This window comes from Carassius gibelio, chromosome B23 (assembly GCF_023724105.1).
Source record: "Carassius gibelio isolate Cgi1373 ecotype wild population from Czech Republic chromosome B23, carGib1.2-hapl.c, whole genome shotgun sequence".
Taxonomy (NCBI): Eukaryota; Metazoa; Chordata; class Actinopteri; order Cypriniformes; family Cyprinidae; genus Carassius; species Carassius gibelio.
Window position 1 is genome coordinate 18592245 of NC_068418.1, and position 16017 is coordinate 18608261.

A 16017-nucleotide genomic window follows, 5' to 3' on the forward strand; every position below is an offset into this window, starting at 1 on the left:
GAAACATTAAAAAATATGTACCTCCTAAAGTACGTGTAAAGTAAATATTAAATGTGTGTTCTGAGTTTATCACACCACAGAAAATCTTTATTTGAAAATTTTTATGCTAAAAAACCATCAAGTGAATAAAATAAGCAAGACTTAGGTCTCTGCAGAGCAAAAGTAGGCGTTTATGACCTTGTGGGTGTTTTCAAACTGCTGGGTGTTTCTAAATCATGCATCAAAATGATCCCACTTACCCAACCCCACCCCTAAACCTAACATCACTATGATGTCAGCCAATCAGGTATCATGGTCTAAAAACACCCTGGTCTGATAACTCCCATTACTTTCCTGCAGAGATCTATACTTGAAATAAGCTATCAATATCTTGAAAAAATAAGCAGTATTATTCTCTGCTCTCAAATGTTGGGGGCGTGTCCACTGGTGGCGCTGAAACCACGCCCACTCGCGGAAAAGCTGCCATCTCTCAATTGTCTTCCTCTGTAGCTTATTTAAATGAGGAGACAGAGCTGTTTTGTAAATTATTGCAAACAGATATTATGCATTTACGTGACGAATGCATAGCTAGCTAGCAACCTCTAGGCTGTAGTACAAACAGCAGCAACTCGCAATTGAGCAGGCACACCACTACACTGTATTTATTAGATGTGTTCGACTTGAAACAGGGCTCTGCAGAACGATCAAGTAGCTGCATTTATTTTACATGGACCCTACTAATCTGATTGTAATAGGACTAGAAGCACAATCAGAATAAAAATGTCACATGTAAACACGTCAGTCGGAATTAAATTGGTCAGACTAAAATTTTGATCGGATTGTAAGGGCTGGTTTATTGCTTTGGTAATCCGAGCGAGAGGACGTGTAAAAAATTGATCGGATTGAAAACGGTAACATACTGCGCATGCGCAGTGACGTAGAAATAGCGTAATAATGTATGACGCGTGGAATGAGGTTTTCTTCCAGGCGATTAAAGTGTCATAAATGTGTAGTGTCATGTCATTATAAAACTCCCCTTTCACTCAGCGAACGTGAAGTGGAACAGGACCACGTCCCACCAGTCCTTGATTAAGACTCTCATCAACAGACGACTACAGTAGTTTTGGGTGTGGTAAGGGGCACTTTTACACCTTTTTTTTTTTTTTTTTAAATAACGTTAAGCAGCACAACAGTTCATGTGGCGGTCATCGCCTTATTAGGAACCAAAGTAGATAAATATCACGTGGGCTTTTAAAAAAAAGTATGCGACAGCAGTTGGAAACTCTGTATATTCATGCAGTGTGCGCATGTCAAAAGAGTAAATCTGATCAGAAGCTTGTGACATATAAATGCGCATATCACCCTGATCACTTTATGTAGTGTTCATGTAAACACTACATTCAGATTTGTCAATCAGAATGAATTCATTCCTATGGAAGCAAAAAGTGTCCATGTAAACACACCTAGTGGTGTAACCCAATTTTTGACTTCTGTCATGTGTGCATTTGCTACGTGCTTAAAAGTACAGGACAGTCTGTTCCGAAGGCCTCAGCTGAACTTTAGACTTTAGAAGACTTCTGTATTAATATAGAAATAGAAAAACAAAAAGATGTAGATTTCCATCTAGTCTCACAGAACGTTTATGTTTTGCGCTTATGACGCTGTTTGTCTGAGTTTTGGCTTCACACGTCTGTATTTTGAGTTATTTTTGATCCTTGTGGGTTTTTGATATGGGAGACAATACAGCCTGAGGTCTATACAATACAATATCTCCTGAGGTCTTTGCAACCCTGCATTTAGCTGAGCAACACCCAAAGGCAACAACTATCTGTTGATCTTCTAAAATGTGGAAGTTAAACTGGACTGCAAGGCTCATCTGGTATCTTTATATGGACCAGAGGCATATGACCAATGTCTTTCTATCTATTTGAGACATGACTTCATTTCTGGATCACGAGACTCTTTGCTTGAAGAGACTACATAAGGAGGTGCAAACCCCTCCTTCCTCTCTCGCTCAGACTGAGTTCAGCCTAGACCCTTCTAGCTGGACTTAGTCTTTTCTCACCTTCTTCATCTTTGATTCCGGGCTCACTTGAATACTTTGAACTTCTCTCAGGTTTTATTCATCTCAGATATGATTATTATTATATTATTGGTTATTATATGAATACTATTATAACTTTTGACTTTTGATATACAGGGTATTGTTGTATACTTTGTATTATTATTTTTAACATCTTGATTACTTTTGAATATTATAATGCATTTTGTATTACTTTTAATTGGGCAGCATCCATCATACATGGATTGCTTTTAAAACTATATTAATTTTGGGATTTGTATTTTCTATATTTGAAGCTGATTTTAATACTTACTAATCTGTTTGCAAGTTATGAGTTGTATTCTCATTTCCTATATTCTTTGAATAAATTTGCATACTAAAATACCACCCCACCGTCTGACCAAGATTGAAGTCTCATTTTTTGCATCAGTTTTGGAGGCACCGCTGGGATCGTTGAAGTTTTCATTTCATTAAGTTTTGATGCAACGCAAGACAAAATAAAGAGAGGTGAGTAGCTCATCTTTTTCTCTTTATGGGCTTCTGTGGTGTTGCCTGCCGGGTCTAGGAGATATATCTGTGGACCCACCTCGTTCATTAATCTTGACTGCAGCAAGAGAACGAGTTTGGGTCATAGCCGGTGGTATAACCGTAGACGGTGGTTTAACCGTATTTGAAAAATCAGCGCGCGCTGGGGGACGAGACGGCGATCCGCGGCATTAAATGTGTTGTTCACTATTGAGGGTTACTGGTAGTGTGGATAAATATCTGCGCTTTACATCCTGCGGGGTTACCGGGGGTGTATTGCGAGCACTTTTGGGTTAAACCGAAAATGCAACAGTATTTTGAGACACGCGCTGTGAGGGTTTACTTACAGCGTGCTGGTCGGGTCTGAATGCCGTCTCTTGTTTTTGGATATAGTCTCTGGGATTAGACTTGGCAGTTTACGACACAAACAGAACCCCACCTTGCGACTAAATTTAGATCAATAAATTGTCAGACGGTGCATTAAGTAAAAATAAGTAGAAATTAAGTAAAAAAATAGGTGGAAATTAAGTAGAATGAGTAAAGGAATTAAGTAAAATAAGTAAAGATAAGTAAAAATAAGTTAAGATAAATAATTAATTTTAATTAAGTGTATCTGAATTGAATAAACCTTTTCCTTGTTGGATTTGTCAGCACATGAGATAATGGCACCTGTTCAAATAAAAGAAACTCCAAATGAATATGTGATGTAGAAGAAGTAAGACAGAAAATGGTTAAAGATGGATTTAGAGAGATTTCGGTTCCACGCAGACAGAGTGAATGGGTGTTGACCCCTTAACCGTCACTCACGTTTTTGAAGATAGACTTGAATTTGCATAATACAAACCTAAAATTTTACAATTCATGACCGAAAATATTTTGTAAACATGATTTTGATGTGCCATTTACATGGTAATGCAATGTCTGATTTTAAAATGGGATTTAAAGGATGAATTTTGATTATTTTATGTTTTCGAGTGATATATGACTTCTGATGATTTATAAAATGTGATAGAGAAAAGGCAATGAGGAAGTCTTCTTTTGTAATGTAGACTTCTGAGGGTGTACTCTTGTCATAAATTAATTTTATTACTTTTCCTACATAGTCTTTTAACAAGAATATTGGTAAAATATATATTTGAGAGTCTTGGACTTTTCCAATGGTATATAGTTTGTCAGGATTGGATTTGATTTGATTGTGGTGTGGTGTAGTCGGCGCAGGCGTCCCGTATTCGGGACGGGGTGACAGTTAACAGGTTGAAGGAAATTACTGATCACAAAGAACAGAAGAAATAGGCACGTGTTTTATGTTGTTTATGGATAAGGAAAGTCAAAGGGCTTTTGACAGACAGAAATGGTAGAATTGTACAGGTTTATAATTTAGCGCAAGCAGCTAGAGAGGCTATAAGATATGTGGGATTTATTAAAAATCTTGTAACAAAGGAGCCGAGAGCCGATATAGGCAAAGCTCCTAAGATTGATGACATTTATAACTGGCAGAAATGTAACAGATTTCTGAGAATTGTGAATAGGCCTATAGTTTGTTATTTCTCCTGGCAGTTTGGAAGAGCTGAGGCTGAGTGGGGCAAATATGTGAAATTATATTCAAGGTTACCATGCTATAAGCAGGTGGCCAAGTGGGGGTCTATCGAACTATTGGTGTGCGTGATTTACCTAGCATTGTAAACACGCTGCCAATTATGAAATTGTACTAATTACAACCGCAAATGATTTTGCTACTTAATTTAACGAACTGCGTATTGAAGTACAGCATGTGATTGGATCAGAAATCCAAATTTTTACTAATGCAACATTGATCAGACAGGGCACTAACAAGCCCTTTGTTAAATATACTGAGCATTTCACATGAGCTTTGAAAGAGTTTGTTGCTACAAAAGAAGCTGTTGATTTGAAATCTCATATACTGTTACACACTGCACACGTGGGGAACCAGAGCTCAAGATATTGTTGACCAAACGAAAAGAGCAGATGATGCGATTGGATCGCCCTCTGTCTCTGTAATTACCTGTTATAATTGCCAGGAAACAGGCCACTACGTAAATAGGTGCCCTGAGTGAGATGGAGAGCGAGGGTTTTAAAAATGTTTAAAAAGGTTCCTCTTTTCAGCAACAGCGACGGCTACCAAAGTAGCCCCCCCCCTTCGGCCTCACTCTCAAAATAGAGGTGATGCAGAGAAAAGGAAGTCGACATGCAGGCACCGCTTAAGCTGCTGATGCCACAGGCTGACCAAAGCACTTGAGATCATAGCTACATATTTATTTAGCTACTCTAATTTACATTTTACAAATAAACACATGACTCTTCGAGGATTATCTGATGACAGTCTTTTCACACAGTCTCAATTAATTCCCTTAATAATTTATCCACTTAAGCAAACCCTTTCGGGTGCAATTCTGGGTTGGAGAAAGTCAAGTTGGCACTGTAGTGGGAATGGATATATTGGAGAAATTGGAAGCAGATATTTTATTAACTAAATCAAATAGTTAGTCAAATTTTGCCAGTTCCCATTCCAGTCGTCAGAAAAATTGAACTCCTAAATTTAACATTGGAGCTGTTACAGCAAATGAGAAAGAGTCTACTGACTCTCCAATGATACAATATTTTTTCTGAGAAATTTTCCGATTTGTGGTCAACTTCTAAACTTGATGTTGGTCTTTGCAGAATTAAACCTCTAAATGTTTCAGGTCCTGCACCTCCTCCAGTATTACAGTATCCTCTTCGGAGAGAAAGAGAGAGCGGCACAGGCAATTGTGACCCAGCTCGAGGAAGGGATTGTGGTAAGATGTGCCTCTCAATGTGATTCACATGTGGCCTGTAAGAAAGCCAGACGATAACTATAGGCTTACTATAGACTATACCGCATTGAATGCTGTGACCACCAAAGCAACCCCATTGTTGTCAATCATTCAACCATTTTAAAAGAATCGTGCGTGCCGTCTGTTATAATTCAATATTGTGATGAAATTTTTCTTACATCTAGAAAAAAGGTGCAGCATCTGAGTGTACTCACTCTCTTGTTGAGAGCACTTCAAGAGGCTGGCTTCCTCCTGAACAAACGGGAAGTACAGCTGTTTCAACCATTATTACATTTCTAGGTCAGAGTGTTGGTCGTGAGGGAGAAAGACCTCTTCCAGATTGGGTCATAACAATTACTAAATTAAAGAAGCCAACCACAGTCACTGGTTTAAGATCATTAATGGGGCTATTTAATTTTAATCGGGTTTATATTCCTGATTTTTCTGATTTGGCAGAACCTCTAACCGAGGCTCTTAAGGGAGGCCTTCCGGGTGCTTCCCCTCTAGAGTGGACAGCAGACATGGCTGAGTCTTTCACTCTTCTCAAATCCGCACTAGCCTCTTCTCCTGCGTTACATGAACAAAACCGCTCCACATTTGGACACATGTAGGCCAGAATGCTTACAACTGCGTGCTGGGACAGCATAAAGGTGACAAAAGTTTTGGAACTGTTGGATATTATTCAATTGTGATTCCTTCTTCTATGAAAGGACAGATGCCATACTTGATGGTGTTGGAGTGTGCAGAGTGAGCACTGAAGTTCACCGAGCACATCGTCGGCTACAACCAGACTATTTTACATACCCCACACTGCTTTTTATGTTTGCTACCTGAAACAAAGGTGAAATCGATCTCAAATCAGCGACCTGCTAAGTGGGAAACTGCTCGAATGAGTCCTCAGCTTACTGTTGTTACAGATAACCGGACGAACCCTGCCTCCCTGATGGAGAACGAAGGGAGGGCACATGACTGTGCTGTGGTGGTTACTTGTGACAGAGGACATTTCGTCAGAAATTAGACATTTGCAAATGTCATGGACATGTTCGTGGATGGCAGCAGCTTTTATGAGGGGGAAACACGCTACACAGGTTGGGCGGTAGTAGAGGGGAGGATGGGCGAAGTCTTGGCTGAAGGGTCGCTACGGGGAGGAAGTGCTCAGATCGCTGAACTGCATGCTTTGAAAGCTGCTTTAAATTTTACATTTAAATTAACTGCAAGCGAAAATAGCTCCATCTATGTGAACATTTTTACTGACAGTGCCTACAGTTATCATGTAGTGCAGAGTTATGGTCCTGTCTGGAAACGTCGCGGCTATCTGACCACCGCCGGTACGCCAATAAGTCATCAAACCGTTATTAAAGAAATTCTTGAAACATGCAAGAACATTTCACCTAACAGTGTTGCGGTTTGCTAGGTTACAGGTCACAGTACTTTCAATGATTGGTGGGCAAAAGGAAACTCGCTAGCTGATAAGGCTGCGAGAGAGGCGGCCAGGGGTGCATCACTTGGAGAGGTAACTGCAATTTTCCCTGTTCATCCAAATTGTGCAGGATCAGAAACCCTATCTAAATTGTACACAAATGAAGATAATGAAATATGTCAAAAAGGTTAGGAGCTATTTTAACTGAAGAAGGAATTAATGCTCTAAATGAAAAGGGTGTTCCGCCTAGCGGATATTAATTGATCTATACCACAGGATTGCACACCAAGGGGTTCATAAAACTAATACTATGTTACAACAAACATGGTTTTGACCAGAGATGTTACGAACTGTGAGGGACAGATTGTCCAGATATATCCATCATTTACAAACAAAGCCACGATTATGAAGAGGTATGATATCATAAGCCACAGTCCTCGCCCGCGAGGACCTTTTACACATTGACAGGTAGATTTAATTTTTTTACCCTCTGATCATGGGTACACATCATGCGCATTTAAGGATGCCCATTCAGTGCCCTCAGCGTCCAAAATGCTGGAGACTTAAAGACTGCTGCATTTAATTTAATGGCTAAAATCCTGTACAAGTGGGGGACAAAGTAATGGTTCAGAAATAGGGAATTTAGGTCCAATGTCTTCCAGGTATGAAGGTCCTTACTCAGTGTTGCTGACTACTCCAACTTTTCTCTCTACTCATTGAAATCGAGCCAGGCTTGACTCGATGGAAGCATCTTGCACAAGTGAAGCCCCTGTTACAGCTTGCTTATACTAACAATATCTCTCAGTGCACAATAGATTTTCTTTTTATAGACTAAGGGTACCCTTTCTAAAATTAAGGTTGTAATCAATGTTTGTTTTCAACCTCTGTGAGGTGATTGAGGGTCTGACTTATGTCAGGAGTGTAATAATTGATTGATTCAATTATCGATTATTTATTTAGTGATTGTTCACTTGCTTCCAGAGAATCAAAATTAACCAAAATTCACCATATCTGTTCCTTAGGTTGTTGATGATACCGTTTTCACTTTGAATTTGTCCAACAGGTGTAAACTCTATCAGACGGATTGCTGCTAAGGACGAACAATAATTAATGATTAATTGTTTACTTCTCTCCAGGTTTCCAATGCTGAGTTCCCCTGGATCTAATGTATTTATTTGTTTATAAAATGATGAAATGAAACTGAAGACCATAATGTTTACATGTAACAATTGTGATTAATGTTGTTTTATCTGTCTTGTTGTGTCCTTGTTCGTGTGTGTGTGTAAATGTTATATGTAATGTTTGTCGCTTCGCTTTGGCATTATATGTTTGTGTGTGTGTGTTTGTGTTTGTGTTCTTTTTGTTTCCACATATTTCTGTTCCTACTACTCTAAAACTAAACAGGTATGAGTGCATGCTGATACGGAACCTATCCTGCATACATTTACCACACGACTGGTTCTAAGGGTGACCCTTTGGTGTGACTTCTGCAACAGTGCAGCTCATTGACGATTCGGGAGAGGTTGCTGTGCTCGTAGCTGGACATCAGTGTTGGATCCCAAGAACTGGACGCATCGTCATCACATCGCACGCTAACTCTACATCATCTGAGAGACTTGTGCTTTAATCTACCAGCTGATATATAGATTTACAAATCCCTACATCAAGATGCCTCACAAGATTATTGATCAAAAAGATTCTTTTACTCCTATTGCTGTCAGCAATGATGAAGAAATGTATGAATTAGAGGTGAAGGGTAAGGAAAGATACGAGATGTTGAAAAAGATCAACGAAAGTTTGGAAATTTGCGACATGATACCCCAATCCGATAAGGACAAATATCTTAAGAAGCTACCCATTAAGAAGAGAAAGTATGATGATAAGTTTAGAGATGGAAAGAAGGGTATGCTGTAGTAAGTCCTCGACTCAGCAAAAGTCCAGGTGAGGTCAGGGGTCGGATGCTTTTAGTGCTCCTCGTCTGATCAGCTTGGTGAAGAATTCCTGTCAACTTTAACGCGGCTGGGGTTAAAGAGGTATCTACAGTCTACCTGAAAAGATTCATTCACTTTTATATTTCCTTTATGCTTACACGATTAAGTGCCTATCTGAAATGTTTTACTTACTCATTTTTCTGCATATGTATTTGTTACCTTTGACTATTATGTATCTTATTTTCAAGGGAAAGGATTTTGGGGCGAGTCTTTTTGTCAAGACTCGAGTGGGGGACTGGTGTAACCCAATTTTTGACTTCTGTCATGTGTGCATTTGCTACGTGCTTAAAAGTACAGGACAGTCTGTTCCGAAGGCCTCAGCTGAACTTTAGACTTTAGAAGACTTCTGTATTAATATAGAAATAGAAAAACAAAAAGATGTAGATTTCCATCTAGTCTCACAGAACGTTTATGTTTTGCGCTTATGACGCTGTTTGTCTGAGTTTTGGCTTCACACGTCTGTATTTTGAGTTATTTTTGATCCTTGTGGGTTTTTGATAAGGGAGACAATACAGCCTGAGGTCTATACAATACAATATCTCCTGAGGTCTTTGCAACCCTGCATTTAGCTGAGCAACACCCAAAGGCAACAACTATCTGTTGATCTTCTAAAATGTGGAAGTTAAACTGGACTGCAAGGCTCATCTGGTATCTTTATATGGACCAGAGGCATATGACCAATGTCTTTCTATCTATTTGAGACATGACTTCATTTCTGGATCACGAGACTCTTTGCTTGAAGAGACTACATAAGGAGGTGCAAACCCCTCCTTCCTCTCTCGCTCAGACTGAGTTCAGCCTAGACCCTTCTAGCTGGACTTAGTCTTTTCTCACCTTCTTCATCTTTGATTCCGGGCTCACTTGAATACTTTGAACTTCTCTCAGGTTTTATTCATCTCAGATATGATTATTATTATATTATTGGTTATTATATGAATACTATTATAACTTTTGACTTTTGATATACAGGGTATTGTTGTATACTTTGTATTATTATTTTTAACATCTTGATTACTTTTGAATATTATAATGCATTTTGTATTACTTTTAATTGGGCAGCATCCATCATACATGGATTGCTTTTAAAACTATATTAATTTTGGGATTTGTATTTTCTATATTTGAAGCTGATTTTAATACTTACTAATCTGTTTGCAAGTTATGAGTTGTATTCTCATTTCCTATATTCTTTGAATAAATTTGCATACTAAAATACCACCCCACCGTCTGACCAAGATTGAAGTCTCATTTTTTGCATCACCTAGTGTATGACATGAAAATGATTCGGAAGCATGAGAAGTCGTCTGCTGTCTATAGGTCTATACTTTGATGTCATACACCGAGCGATCTGCGCAGTGCTGCTATAAGTCGAACACATGTCTTATAGTATAGTGGGGAGGGGCCATGCTCAGTGACTCAGTTTCGTCATCGAGTCATGATTTTAGCCCCACTCAGACAATCCTGAACACGAAAATGGTGAGAGCCTGTTTAACTCCACAATTAAGCTTATATTATATTTATTAGTCAGTCACTTCTATATGTATAAATGTGAAATTACCGGGACAGTAGCAACGTAAAACTCCGGGCTGGATGAGGGAGGCAGGGACAGAGATCTGATCAAACAGGCAAGTGTAGATGCTGCTGTCTTCTTGCCATGGCCCTGTGATTAAGACCTTCACACCACCCTGAAATATGGAGGAAAAAATCCCCACATAACATATGCATACTCAAAGAAAAAGTAGCATCATCATCATGTTTATCACATCATAATCATTAAAACGTTTTGGTATAAATGTAGCATTTGAAAGGAAAATAAAGACATGCTATTGTGCCATCTTGTGGAAGACAACAAGACTTCAACATCGATTGCGTTTTAAATGGGTTTCCAAGGGTATTCTGCCATCTTGTGGTGTAATAATGCAACAGCACTGGAGATGTTTGGATATCAAGCATGCTATACATACAGTAATTATTTTAAATAAGTAAAAATGTATAAATAATAGTATTAACAATAATTAGTAGTAATAGTAGTAGCCTATCTGAGTATGTGTTTGTAATGGAGGAAAACTTGTTCAACGTACAATGTACAGCATTTCATTTAAACAGACATACCTCTGGGTAGGACCACTCTGGAGAGTAGTCAGTGACCATGAAAAGTCGCCCAGTGGCCTGCAGCATTCCCAGAGTGCCCTGGGCCACTGCTGCTGACACTACTTCAGCGACATGCATGTAAGCCAGTGAGCCTGTGTCTCCTGTCCCTCCGCCAGCACCAGCACCTCCACCTAAAGACTGGGGGCTGCAGCACGACTGGAGACAGAGCTCAGAGGGGCTATATCCTGCCGCCCTGTTGGCTGCATCCTCATGATTTTGCTGTTGGTTCCCACCTGAGGTGGCAGTTCCTTCTGACCCAAGCGGGGCCACCAACTGGTGGGTGTATAATGTCCCTGCAGCCCCTACCGCTGTGGCTCCGCTGTCCACTGAGATGAAATCGTTGATGAGGTCAGAAAACTGGTTTCCAAAAGAAATGTCAAAATGATCCAAGCTGATTTCCATGCCCGTGCCTCCTCCGCCATTGGCTCCGGCTCCACTAAGACCGTGGTGAGTGTTGTAGAGCCCCTGAACCAAATTAGCTCCCTGAAGCAATGGCTGGAGTTGCTGTTGTGAGCCGCTGTTGGGCCCACTCGTGGTGTTTCCATTCCTCAAAGCCACGGCCTCAGCTCTGGCTCCGTTCTCTGAGCTCTGCTGCATGAAGTGATCTGCTCCTCCGCTCTCTCCGCTTCCTCCTCCACAGGCTTGTAGATGATCCCCAGACTTTAGCAAACCATCTGTCCCATTTTCAGTGGCCCCAGACTGGCCGGCCCCAACACTGTGGTTCTGATCCATACCGACCACTTCCTCGTGCTCAGGACCAAGGCCTGGGAAACCTCCTTGGTATTGAAGGAGTTGCAGTGAGCTAGTCTGTCCCTGTCCCTCAGTGGGTGAGCCTCCATTGCAGTTGGGTCTGTGTTGGCCCTGGTGGGTGTGATGGTGGTGGAGATGACCATTACTGCCAGGCGATTCCGTCTTTACAATCTGCAGACCCATGTAGGCCCCATCAGCGGTGTTATGTTCCATAAGGTGGCCCTTCTGGCTGGAGCTCTGCCGGCCTTGCTGGTTCTGGGCTGTCTGTGGTGCTTCTTGAAGAAAAAAACTTGGAGATCTGTTTTGGTGAGCTAAGTTGTTCATTGCCTGGCTATAACTAACTGCTGTGGCACCGGCGGAGTAGTCCTGCTTTGCATCAATGGCACTGAAATCCATCTGCTCCAGTGTGGTGCTTGGACTCAGGCCCCCTCCAGAGGGAAGCAGAGAGGCAGCAGGGGTCAAGGTGAGTGAGTTCTGGGAGCTTGAACAGCTGGAAACGCTACAGCTTACAACTGGCCCCACTTGGTAGCTCCCTTCTTCGGCTAGCTGTTGCTCGAAGGAGGTGTCCTCGGTCTTGATGTTCTTCACCAGCGCAGAACTGAATCCGTAGTTTGAATCCGAAATAGGTGGTGAGCGTTGCAAACCATTGGTGTTAGCTGTTGAAGAGGATGAGGCACTGGATATGCCATTCTCCTGCTTTAAACCACTTCCCCCATATGTCTGGCCCTGCTTCGGGTTGTTCAGGAAGCAGTCTGGGTCGAAGTTCATGGTGGCTTCTGGGATTTTGATGCCGCTGGAGTCTAGACTGTTGGAGAGGACAAGCTCCTCAGAGACGCCAGAGGCAGAGAGCATGGACAGCCTGTCTGCTCCTGGACCACCTGTATCTGCACTGCTGCTTCCTGGAAAGGCAAACTTGTGGCTGTCAGAGGTGACTCCTAATACCAGACTGTGAGAGGTGGCGTCGGGGCCCATAATATGGGTATTGTGGCCTCCAGTGGGGGACATGCTGTAGACGGGATCCCCAGTCACCTCAGACATAAAGACACTCTGGGATAGGCTGCCCATAACAGAGGCAACATGGCCCATGCCTGTGACCGCTGGGCTGTCAGCCATGTCAGGGTCAGAATTCAGCCCACTGCTGATGGACACAGGGGAATTCTGGGTCGTGTCTGGCACTTCCACCTGATTGGTAGAGGAGACCTCAGTGCTGTTCTGGTGGAGCAGCGCAGGTTTATGGACCTTGCCATTTCGTTTTTCACGTACGCTTCCTCCTCCTGCTCCTCCGCTGTTTTTGCTGCTGTGGCTGTGTTCTGTCTTGCCCTCTGACACATCATTATTCTGGAGCTCAGAGTGGGTGCTGCTGTAACCACCAGAACGAGGGTCCACTTTGGGAGAGATAATACGGTGTTTGGCGCTGTTACACTTATGATGCACACTGCTCCCAGCACCTGCAGTAGAAAACAGAAAACAGCTAATCATTTTCCGAACTAAAAATTATTACTAGAATATTTTATTAACAATAAAACAATGTATTATTATCATTATCCATACTATTTTATTAGAATAATTAATATATCTGACCCCTTAATGGCATTATCCCCTTTAAAATGAGCATTATTACAATCATCAGCAGAATCACTAGTGTCACCACCAATATTTATCCTTAGCAATAATATTAGTATTGCATACACAAAGCAAATGTGGACATTCTATTCCATTCAGAATAATTCATATTTAAATTTTCATATTTCATTCCACACATTTAACTTTATTCCATTATTATAAGTATTGTCAATATTAACTTTTTCCTCTTAAGTTTTTTGTTCATGACAGTATCTAAATTAACACATTCAGCGATTCCTATTATTCATTCCATTGAAACTATTTTTGAATAATACAAAGCACATGATAATAACTACACTGCTGTTTTATATATGACACCACTATAAGAGACTGTTTGCTTTGTACATCAGAAGAAGAGCATTTCAAAGAATGAGCCACATAATGTCTTTGAAATGGAATAAAATGCTTTGATGCTGATGCTTGGAATGAACATTGAGATTAATTTACGTCTTTATAGAGACCATCAATCATCAATATTAATCGTCTCACAAGAAGCCAACACATAGCTTTCCCGTTTTGTTAATAAATGGCTGATGTGTCACATTAGTCATTTTACTGCATACTTGGCAATTGAACTTTATATGAACATACAACAAATGGCAATCCATCTACCCCACGATCATTTGTTTTAAACACGCAATTCAATTTGCTTCACAGTAACGACACCCTATAGGAGCAACACCATGGGATTGTAAAGTGCTGTGCTGGATATTTGTGATGAAGTATAACGGGAAATTTCATTTGTTGTATGCTTGAGTAAAAAAGACTGACTGCACTGGTACACAGGAACATTACGCCCCCCAGTGGTGTCATTGCAACAGACAGCTCAATAAATCAGCACATCTGTGAAATGTTCAGCTTGGACGCTACTCTAATTAGGCTTTCAGCCTGCTCTACACTCAACTCATTTTTTACAGTTCTTGCAGACATATTTAAAGCACTACCTGCTCCCTCCGTTTCTACTTGTCTCTTTCTGACGGCCTCTCTCTCATCCTTTCTGTCCCTTACCCAGAGTGCCAGTGCAGAGGCAGTTGTGAGTCCGGGGAGGAGGCTTGGTCTGGTGGCTGTCCAGTATCTGCTGCACCAGCTGCTCCACAGAGAAGCCAGAGCTGCTGTTCCCATTGCTGCAAGTCCACTTGATGCCATGAACTGCCAAGGGAGAGAGGAGACACAGTTGTCAGCCCACCAGCCGAGCCTCCCAGCCCTCCCCCACCCCGCCTGAGCACTACATCTCTGACCTTACCTCAGAGCCAGACGCCATATCAAAACCACTTTGTCCAGAAAAAGAGTACAACGAGAAAAAGAGTCATTATTTTTGGTCTACTTTCGTTCTGACCTCGAACATGAACACGGAAAGTTCAAGAACAGATTTGGGCCTGTTAAGACTGAATTTTCAGCTGACGTGGGAGGAAAAACACAGAGCAAAAGTCTTCCTCCTCTCACTTCAGCTGAAGTAATAGCCCCAGCTCTTTGACAATGGTGCTTTTTGCAGTTTGCACCCTCTGTTGCCATCACCGTTTCCAAGCTCAGCCTCTCTCCTCTGAGGAAAAGAACAAGAACAACAACTGTACTGTAAAATGGCAAAAGGAAAAAGAAAAGCAACAAAGGAAATGTGCTGATCTCTGGAGAGGAACGGTATTTAGAATATCAAACAGCATCAAGATACCTTAATACGGCTTGTGCATGCTTTGCTACTTCAGTGAGCGTAACAAGCTGAGGTGAGATTGCATGTGAAAGCGAGGGGAGGAAAAGGGAGGCGAAGGGAGAAACAGACACAGAGACAAAAATAGATAAAAGAGACAAAAGCGTTTGGCTTGAACTCGCAAACAGTGCTGCGTCACCAGCCGGAGCAGGCACAACAGTTGTCACATACACAGCAGGTTTCTCTGCTCTGCTGAGCTCTGCCATTCCGCGCTTGGCCAGAGAATCGCAGCGGCGTTCCATAAGCCATTACACCAGCATGACCATGCTCGAACAGACAAATCAATCTCACAGCGTGAGCCTGAACCAGAGTCGCAGCACAAGGCAGGTCATGTAATGAAAGGCCAAGCTGGTTTGGTGGATTCCGTGAGACCGACGGGAGACGGCTGCGAGGATCTGAAGAAGAATCTTCTGATTTAGACTTGCAGGAATTCTCCCGCACTTCAGTCCAAAGTGGCCTGCCGTTACTAATTCAGTTCTTCGAACTGTCGGCCCTTTGCTCAAACAGCCCATCTGGCAATGTTTCTTGTGTCTGCTCCACCACACACAGACAAAGAGTCTGAGTATCTCCGAATGTTGTTGAGGAATGAAATTCATATTTCCTTAGTGCAGCCGTGCCTAAACTGGGGTGCACACGGAGTGTCCTCTGGGGTGCTCAAGATAATATCTGGGTAGTTCATTGTTCAATTTCATGTTGATTTTCATCTTAAAGTTTTTCAAAAAATGCAATTGTTAAGGGAAATTGTAATTAATAAAATATGAATTGTAAGATAAAATATTAATATGAAATCTAGTAATTCAAATCATATTATAATGAAATGTACACAAAAAGAAAAAAATGTAATGAAATATTTGTAATAATAATAAAACTGATTTATCACACCACATGGTCATTTAAAACTAAGTAATTAAGATTATTAAAATATCTGTATAATTGAAAATATAAACAATATTAAAAAAAGGGAGACACATGTAATAGATTGCATATTAAATTACAAAAGA

The 16017-nt window shown here is 41.2% G+C and overlaps 1 protein-coding gene across 15 annotated transcripts in view; it reads right to left on the reverse strand.

Moving 5' to 3' along the window:
* Positions 1 to 16017, reverse strand: part of camta1a (calmodulin binding transcription activator 1a) — a 352256-nt gene that overhangs the window by 32388 nt on the left and 303851 nt on the right. For 12 of the 15 annotated variants that reach the window (XM_052593208.1, XM_052593205.1, XM_052593206.1 and 9 more), the window contains 3 exons: positions 14323 to 14463; positions 10903 to 13139; positions 10349 to 10475 (listed from right to left, as the gene is read on the reverse strand). In XM_052593208.1, coding sequence (XP_052449168.1) covers positions 10349 to 10475; positions 10903 to 13139; positions 14323 to 14463 — 2505 coding nt within the window. The remainder of the gene's footprint in view (positions 1 to 10348; positions 10476 to 10902; positions 13140 to 14322; positions 14464 to 16017) is intronic. The other 3 variants (XM_052593210.1, XM_052593212.1, XM_052593209.1) reach the window with 1 other exon arrangement.